This window comes from Tupaia chinensis, unplaced genomic scaffold, assembly GCF_000334495.1.
Source record: "Tupaia chinensis unplaced genomic scaffold, TupChi_1.0 Scaffold000067_1, whole genome shotgun sequence".
Taxonomy (NCBI): Eukaryota; Metazoa; Chordata; class Mammalia; order Scandentia; family Tupaiidae; genus Tupaia; species Tupaia belangeri.
Genome location: NW_006159526.1, coordinates 3,815,214 through 3,824,416, shown reverse-complemented (window position 1 = coordinate 3,824,416; position 9,203 = coordinate 3,815,214). Strand labels below are relative to the sequence as shown.

Sequence of the window (9,203 nt, the reverse complement as noted above, 5' to 3'; positions counted from 1 at the left end):
TCTCGGCCCCAGTTGTTTTTTCCAGGAACCAGGAGGAATTCCCCAGCCTGCCCAGGACAGCAAGGCTGGTGGGACGGTGCTGGGGAACCAGCCCAGCAGGGGCGGGGGTGACACGCAGCCGGCAAGGCAAGCACAGGGACAGAAATAGAGGGCCTGGCCTGAGAGGCGGCAGGTAGAGGCGGAAACTCAGGAAACCGGGAGAGGGAGGGCAGCCAGAGAAGGAGAGAGACCAGAGAGCCAAGAAAGGAGCAGGGAGACAGACCCTAGGAAAGGGAGAGAGAGACCCAGAGACACAGAGACACAGAGACAGGAAGGAATAGCAAAGCAACAGCAAGAAAGAATGGGAGGAAAGAACACAAGGCCAGCACATGAGGCAGACACGGGCAAGCAAGTATCTCCCAACCTAGGCGCAGAGGCAAAGGCCCAGAGAGGGGGTCAGGGACAGACTGACACAGAAAGAGAGAATATTAAGAGACAAGCTGTGGGGCTGGCAGGTGGCGTGGTGGTTAAGGGGGCTGGACTCCCACATGGCTGACCACGGTTCAAGTCCTGACTCTGGCGGCTTGCTTTGTCACTTTCCCTCTCTCGCTCTCTCTCACTCTGTCTCTCTCTGGTCAAATTAAAATAAATACATGAATAGGGACCAGCAGTTAGCGTAGTGGCTATGTCGCTGGACTCCCACATAGTCGACCATGGTTCGCGTCCCGTACCCGGTGGGTTAAGACGCACGCCGGGAGCATGTGTGTGCGTGCGTGCCCAAGATCCTGAGAGGAGAATGGAGGAGAAGGGATTGCGGCGTGGCCATCCCCCCTGAGGGGTGATTTCTTGTTTTCTCTCTCTGTCTCTCTCTGTCTGTCTGTGGAGCGCATGCGCCCTATAACAAAAACCTCTCAAAAAAATTAATAAAAATAAATAAATAAATACATGAATAAATAAAGTAATTCTTTTTAAAAAATCTCTTTAAAAAAAAAAGACAAACTGGACTGGGGCCCACAGGTGGCATGGTGGTTAGGGGTACTGGACTCCCACATGGCTGACCACGGTTTGAGTCCCAGACCTGGTGGCTTCCTTTCTCGCTTTCTCTCTCTGTCTTGCTCTGGTCAAATAGAAAATAACTATAATGATAAATAAAATAAAGGAAATAATTTTAAAAATAAAGAGAGAGAGAGAGACAAGATGGGCCAGCCGGAGACATGGAGGTGGAGGTGGCTGGATTCCACCTGGCTGACTGTGTGGCTGGATCCCAGACCTGGCAACTTGAAAAACACATGTGTGGGGACCAGTAGTTAGCATAATGGCTATGTCGCTGGACTCCCATATAGTCGACTGTGGTTTGAGTCCCGGACCCGGTGGCTTAAACTCACGCCAGGCGTGTGTGCGTGCGTGCCCAAGATCCCGAGAGGAGAATGGAGGAGAAGGGACTGCAGCGTGTCCATCCCCCCTGGGGGGTGATTTCTCACTTTCTGTCTCTCTGTCCTTCTCTGTCTGGCGAGCGCATGCACCCTTTAGCAAAAACAGCTCCAAAAGAAAAAAAAAAAAAAGAAAAAGAAAAAGAAAGAGAAAAGAAAAGAAAAACACGTGTGTGCTCACTCCCCACAGGAGAACCAGAGGAGAAGGGACTGCAGTGGGACCATGCCCTGTCAGCCTTCCTCATGGGGGTGCTTTCTCTCTCTCCCTCCCCCATTTCTCTGGCGAGTGCACACGTCTTCTGGTAAAGCTCAAAAGAGAGAGACAGAGACAAGGAGGACGATGGGCACACAGAAGCCAGGAGAGACATCACACGTATGCGTGGGTAAACACAGACCAGCCTTTGGTCTTGGAACGACTGAATGGCTGGCAGGCTGGCTGAATAAGTGAGGGAGGGGACAGAGAGCCAGTGACGAGGATGGCAAAAGCAGGGCCAGCCAGGTGGTGTGGTAGTTAGAGCAGCTGGATCCTGCCTGGCTGACTGTGCAGTTCGAGTCCTGGAGCTGACAGTTTGAAAAACATGCCAGGTGCATGTGCATGCATGCCCAAGGTCCCAGGAGAAGAATGGAGAAGGGGTTGTGGCCTGGCCATCCCCTCTGGCGGGTGGGGGGAAGCTTTCTCGCTTTCCCTTGCTCTCTCTCTGACTCTCTTTCTGACTCTTTCCAGCAAGTGCATGTGCCATATAGCGCATTAAAAAAAAAAAGAAAAAATGGCAAATGGGAGATGGGCATGAGACAGGACGGCCACACCCTGCTCCAGCCCTCCGACTAACCTTGGCCCAGTCCCTTCCCGCCCTGGGCCTCAGTTTCCCTCTGACTGGAGGGTGGGATGTACACAGTTATGTTTTGGAGAAAGTCATGCCCTCGGAAGGTCTGAACGATGGACAGGCAGACTTGAAGTCTCAGTCTCAGGAGAGACTGGGAGGGACAGAAATACCCAAACTCATACCCAGAGGCCCACAGCGGCCGGGTCCACAACCGCCGAAGGGGGACCCAGCTCCTTCTCCACACACCTTCCTGCAACAGTGACAGGCACAGCCATGCTCTGCACACAGGCACACACACCCCGACACACAGTGACAGGCACAGAGCCCCGGGAGTCAGACGACCACACGCGCTTTCTTTAAACATACAACATGCTGACTCACAGACACTTAAACACAGTGACCGGCAGGCCCACGACACGGTGCTGTCACACACACACACACACACACACACACACACACACACTCTGCGAGGCAGTGGGAAGCAGAAAAGGGACATACAGAGACATGGAGGAACCCCGGGGTCGGTGTGCCGAGAACACAGAACAACACATGCATGAACCCGAGATTCCGAGACACGGCGAGCACACAGCTGGTGACCGAGTGGATACACACACCCACACAATCCAGAGATTCAAACAACACATTTCCCGCAGGGAAACGCGGGAACCCCAACAGACACCAGCATAGTCTATACCACACAGAGTGTGCACACGCACACACGGATGTGCACCCAGCACATGGCCTCACGCACACACAAACCCTAATGCCACCGTCTGGGTCCCCGTTAACACTTTGTCCTCTTTCCTCCTCCCCAGCTTAACCCAAAACGGAGCAGCCCCTAAGCCTCGAACCTAGTGTGTGTCTGGAGAACGGGGGTGGGGAAGTGGCCTTGGTCACTGCAGGGCCACCTGCCCCTGCTGCCCTGGCCCCACTGTTGCGGGGGCTGCTATCTGTGAACAAACTGTCCTTGGGGTCAGGGACAGCAAAGAGCCAAAGGTCAGGTCGATGCCTCCCTCAACCCCTCCCCCAGAGGCAGCCAAACTCTTGGGGGTAGGCAGGAGAGAGGACAGGGGGACAGACATTCAGGTGTTTGAGCCCCACAGAGCCCACCCCCCCAAGGAAAAGAGACGTTGAGCAAGAGGCAGAACGATGCCTTTAATGGTCGAACAGCCAGTATCCCGCGTCCCAGGCAAGAACCAGGCTTCAGTAGAAATTCCCCACACCCTAACCAGCCCTTTCTGGTCTCCCCTGGACCAGAGTGGGGGATGGGCTGCAGAGTAAACAAGGAGTCTTCTCGTCTCCACCCTCACCTCACCCACCCCAGAGACGGCGCCGACACGGCCCACACGGGGCTGCGGTGGCTCTCCCGGTGCACAGCAGCACACTGACAATGTCACCCTGCCGATATAGTGGTACCCAGTGAGCCCAGAAGATGTTGTGCAGGATGGTGGCCAATATGGCGCCTACCGGCCCAAGAAGTCCACCAGAAAAGAAGTGATCCCAGCACCCAATGGGCCAAAGAAGAAGTCTCTGAAAAGGTGTCACCATCATGCCCAATGGGTCACCAAGAAGATGTCCATCACATCACCCAAAGGGTCTACATGGCACCCATTAAGGCACCCAGTGGGTCAACCAATACCATCCACCAACATGGTGGTCTTCAGTACCCAGTGGGCTCACCAAGAGGTACGTGGCAGGTATCACAGTACCCAATGGACCCACACGATGTCCACAGAGACAGCAATCATCACAGTAAGGAATAGGCCACCAAGATGCCAACAATGGGGCAAACAGTGTCACCAGAAGGAGCAGGCCCCCCTGGGGGCCTGACGGTATGAGCTCTAGCCGCCCCCACCACATGCTGCCACCGCCCTGCTAGGATGCATTAAGCAGAGAGCGGGAATAGAAGCCCTGGTAGTAGACCCCGGGCTCCCCACCCTCCCCATAGCCCCCAAAGCCCACGTCCAGTTTGGGAGGTGCCGGTGTCTGTTCCGACATCAGGTTGTTGATGGAGAAAGGGTGGTTGAAGTTGTAGGGTGCGTCCAGCTTCAGCTCCCCTGGGAGCTCCAGGCCAGTGAAATAGGGTGTGGAGGCAGGGGGTGAGCCACAGTCCAGAGCCCCTACGTCTTCCCCACCCTGGGCCTCAGCCTCAGCGGCTGGAGGCTGGGGCTGGGGGGTCACGGAGGCGGCAGGGGTGGTGGACGAGGCGGCAGGCCCTGTACTGTTCCTGGCAGTGGAGGTCCCACCACTCCCTTTCTTCACCTTCTCCTCCAGCTTGAAGCGCTTCTGGCGGCGCAGGTAGCAGCCATTCTCGAACATGTTACCTGAGCTGGGGTGCAGGGCCCAGTAGGAGCCCTTGCCCGGCTTGTCTGGAGAGCGCGCCACCTTGACGAAGCAGTCGTTGAAGGACAGCGAGTGGCGGATGGAGTTCTGCCAGCGCTGCTGGTTCTCCCGGTAGTAAGGGAAGATGTCCATGATCCACTGATAGATCTCACTCAGGGTCAGCATCTTGCCGGGCGCCTGCTGGATGGCCATGGTGATGAGTGAGATGTAGGAGTACGGGGGCTTGGCGTGGGCCAGCGGCCGCCGGTACGCTTTCGGCATCTCCTTCCCATGCACCAGCCCAGGTCCCGGGCCCCCATACCCGGAGCTGCTGCCTCCACCACTACTGGCACCCAGGCCTGGGAAGGTGGGCCCCAGGGGTGCTGCAGGGGCTGGGGGTGCCAAGGGTCCTGAGGGCAGAGGGGAGGCAGGCAGCGCCCCGGGAGGATAGGGAGAGCTTAGAGGGTTCAGGGTCATGTAGGAGTTCAGGGGGGCCATAGTAGGCACCGGGGTCACTGGAGAGTAGACCTGTAGGGAGAGGAGACGAGGAGGGGTCAGAGGGAGGCTCTGCTCTGGCGGTCAGCAGAGGAGCGTGTGCAAAACCCAGGGTGTGTCCATCTGTCTGTCTCGCCTTCACTAAGTCTCTTCCATTGTTACCCCTCTCTCTCTCTTCCCCCTCCTTGCACACGTTTTCTCTACCCTCCAAGCAACCATGCCCCCATGCCCTTATACACTCAAGATCACACGTTTCCCCCCACCCCAGAGGACATGTGCATTCACCCAAGAGACAGAGAGAGAGAGAGAGAAAGAGAGAGAGAGAGAGCAACCCCCCAAAGGGTTTGCTTCTGCCATAGCCTTCTCCTCCATTTCTCCATTGTCTTAAGACCTGGAATATGCACACACACACATGCCCCATGTGTGCTTCATGATCTGAACTGTGCGGTAGGCCACATGGAAGCCACTCTCTTAACCTTTGGTCACTTGCTGGCTCTCAAGGTCACACTTTAAGTGGTTGTCAAGCGTGTTTGAGGACGTCCTGAGGAATCTCTGACACACTTAGATGGTATCCACAAGGTCAAAACTATTTTCGAAAAATGCTAAGATATGATTAGTCTTTATCAGTCTTTCTTTTCTTTTCATTTTTTTGGAGAGGTTTTTGCTATAGGACATGTGCGCTCACTAGAAAGACAGAGAGAGACAGAGAGACAGAAAGCGAGAAATCACCCCCCAGGGGAATGGCCACGCCGCAATCCCTTCTCCTCCATTCTCCTCTCAGGATCTTGGGCACGCATGGACACGCGCCCGGCGTGAGTTTAAGCTGCCGGGTCTGGGACTCGGGTCGCGGTCGACTACGTGGGAGTCCAGAGACATAGCCATTACGCCAACTGCTGGTTCCTATCAGTCTCTTTTTTGTGATTGTACAGTAGAGTTTTCCAGAGGCTTCATGGACGGTGGCTGTGCAACTGACTGAATGTAGAAGCAGCGGAGAGAATCCAGCCGTTTTCTATTGCACCAGATTTGATTTGGAAAAGTGGATAATAGTGACACTCTTCTCACTACAATTTTTGAAATAGTTTTTGTTTGTTTGTTTGTTTTAAAGAGAGATTTTTGCTATAGGGTGTCTGTGCTTGCCAGAGAGACCAAGAGAGAGAAAAAGTGAGAAATAACCCTAAGGAGGGATGGTCATGCCGCAGTCCCTTCTATTCTGTTCTCCTCCTGGGATCTCGGACATGTATATACACATGACGGGCATGAGTTTGAAGCCATTGGGTCTGGGACTCGAACTACAGTTGGCCATGTGTGAGTCCAATGACATAACTACTACATCATCTGCTGGCCCCTTGAAATAGCTATTTTACTTATTTATTTATTTAAATTACTTAACTTTCTTTATTTCTTTTAATTTCACTAGAGAGGGACAGAGTGAGAGAGAGAGAAGGAAAGTGAGAAAGCAAGCCACCAGGTCCAGGACTCAAACTGCAGTCAGCCATGGGGGAGTCCAACACCCTTAACCACCATGCCACCAGCCAGCCCCAGAAATAGTTATTTTAATAACACTATTTATGCTGATAAATTACTGCTATTTTTAAATGAATTAATGCCTATTACTAAAATTTCTGTTTTAATTTTAAATATGGTAAATATCAATAGATATATATAACCATATCAACAGAAAATGGAGTCCTCAGTCATTTTGAAGACTTTTGTAAAGAGTTGCTAAGACCAGGGGCGGGCAGGTAGCATGGTGGTTAAGGGTGTTGAACTTCCACATGGCTGACCATGGTTTGAGTCCTGGACCTGATGGTTGCTTTCTCGCTTTCTCTCTCTCTCTCTTTCTCTCTCTGTCCCTCTTTGGTCAAATTAAAAGAAAAAAATAAAGTTAAATAAAATAATTATTAAATAAAAAAGTTGCTAAGACAAAAAAGACTGAGAAATGCTGGTTTACCTGATAACTTAGCAATACTCAATTTGAATAACAATTAGTAGTTATTATAAATTCTAATAATCAATTCTAATCTATCAATCTTTTAGTTTATAAGATTGCTTTTCTTTTAATTTGCTATAGAGTTCCTGTGTTTACTGGAGAAAGAGAGAAATCATTCCCTGTGAGGGGTGGCCAAGCCACAATCCCTTTTCCTCCATTCTCCTCTCAGGATTTTGGGCACACACACACACACGCCTGGCATGAGCTTCAAGTCACCAGGTTCGGGACTTGAACCAGATGGTTGGCTATGTGGGATCTAGCTGCCTCAACCACTATACCCCCAGCTGGCCCAAAACTACTGTTTTTCTAGCTAAAAATGTGATCGGAAGCTACATATTCCAACCTAACATATACCCTTCATGTACTTCTACTTATTGTCAAATCTAAGACATACCTGCAAGCTGTAGCGTTATTTTATATGCCAATACAAATGGGAGGAAAAATCAGTTAAAATGATTAGGTACCGCTGACATAAAATGCATCCCATTTTCAGACATGTTCAAATGGGGGGGGGAGTGCATCTCAGCTCAAAGGAACATGGCGGGTATTGCTCCGTCTCTCGAAGTCACCCCGACATAGTTTTTCATCCATTCAACAAATATTTACTTTTCGGCCACTTTCTCTGTGCCAGGCACTGTTGAGAGCCCTCACCAGGAGGGTTTGCTTTAGCCCTCGCAAACCATGCAAATCATACTACGGGGGAAGATGCTATTGTGAGCAGGATGAGGCCCAGAGAGGTTGTTCAGGGTCACACAGCAAGGAAGGAGTACTGGGCTTCTGAACCCACACAGTCTGGTTCTGGGTTTATGTTCCAGATCATGCTATGAAAGCAGAGATCCAGACAGAAATGCCTGCCCTCGCGGAGCGGACAGTCTGGCAGGAGGGCAACAGGGAACGAGACACAAAGCATGCTGGGTGGCGCCCGCTCTTTCTGTATGTCTCAATCTGCTCGCCCGTCCAGCATCTGTCCCACCTGCCCTGTCCTCTCCCCTCGCCAGGGTCTCATGGCTGAGTGCTGCTATATACAGCTCTGGCCAGAGCCACCTCAGCTGGGATAGCGGAAACAGGCTAGGCCCCTGCCACCGTAAGCGTCTGTAGGTACCAAGGTCCATCCAGGGTTGTTTAGGGAGCTGGGAACAGGTGGCAGCCAACCCAGGTCTGAGGTCGAGTGGAGATCCTCCCTTTGCTCCTGTACACGTCTCTCTAGGTGTTTCTTTTCTCTCCTGTCTCTTTGCGTCTCTCTGCTGACTATTTCTGTCTCTGTGTGTCTGTCCACCTCCTTCCCTGCCTCAGTACCCCTATATCCTCCTCTCCTCCATCTCCCCCTCTCTTCCCCCAGGTTCCCCCACCCCGTCTACTCCCCTCACTCTCGCTCCCTCTCCCTGACCCCAGTCCTCTCCTCTGCCCTGTCTCTCTTTCCCCTCCAACTCAGCCCTTCTCTCTCTCCACCCCTCATCTCTTTGCCCCTCCTTGGCTCAGTCTGTTTCTCCGTCTCTCTCTGTAACCCCTGCCCTCCCTCGCCCACTCTCTGCTTTCTCCTTCACCATCATTCCCGTCCGTCCCCCTTCCCTCAGCATCTCTGGCTTCCCAGAAGTCTCACTTGGCAGCGGGGGGGGGGGCACAGCTCCTGTTCTCCAGAAGTGCGCTGCTTCTGCCCCCTCCCCAGAATAAGAAAGAAAAGAGGGCAGAAAGTGATGGATTCAGGGGGATCCACCAAGAATTCTAAATCTCTCTGCACCCAACTTTTCCAACACAGGCAGGCTCTCTTGTATCTGAGTGGAAGACTGGGACCCTGGCCCTCCTTTTCTGGCTCCCCACCCACCAGGAAGTTCTCCCTGAGGTCTGACCTCAAGCTCTCCAGCTGCCCTAATCCACCCTAGGCTTTCCCACGCCCTGCCCCGGGCTGGGATGAACCCCTGGTGTCCGGGTCTGAACCGGATCTCCATGAGGGCGGGCTGATTGGGGGGAAGCCCTCCGGGGACAACCTGCACCCCCACTGGAGGCGGAATTTCTCCCCTTTCATTTCCTTATTGTCTCTGGAGAAAGGTGTGACAGGGAGCAGGAGGCAGTGTGAAGCCAGAAACCTTGTTCTGGTCCCAGATTCAACTGCGACCACAGCACTGGGGGGGTGGGGGGGCGGCTGGACGGGACAGGGGAGCAGTG

General features: G+C 53.0%; 1 protein-coding gene across 1 annotated transcript in view; it reads right to left on the bottom strand.

The window, feature by feature from the left end:
• Window positions 1-3,368: 3,368 nt before the first annotated feature.
• FOXA3 (forkhead box A3) overlaps window positions 3,369-9,203 on the bottom strand; it is a 9,740-nt gene continuing 3,905 nt past the window's right edge. The window contains exon 2 of the mRNA XM_006142092.2: window positions 3,369-5,083. Coding sequence (XP_006142154.1) covers window positions 4,109-5,083 — 975 coding nt within the window. The 3' untranslated portion in view covers window positions 3,369-4,108. The remainder of the gene's footprint in view (window positions 5,084-9,203) is intronic.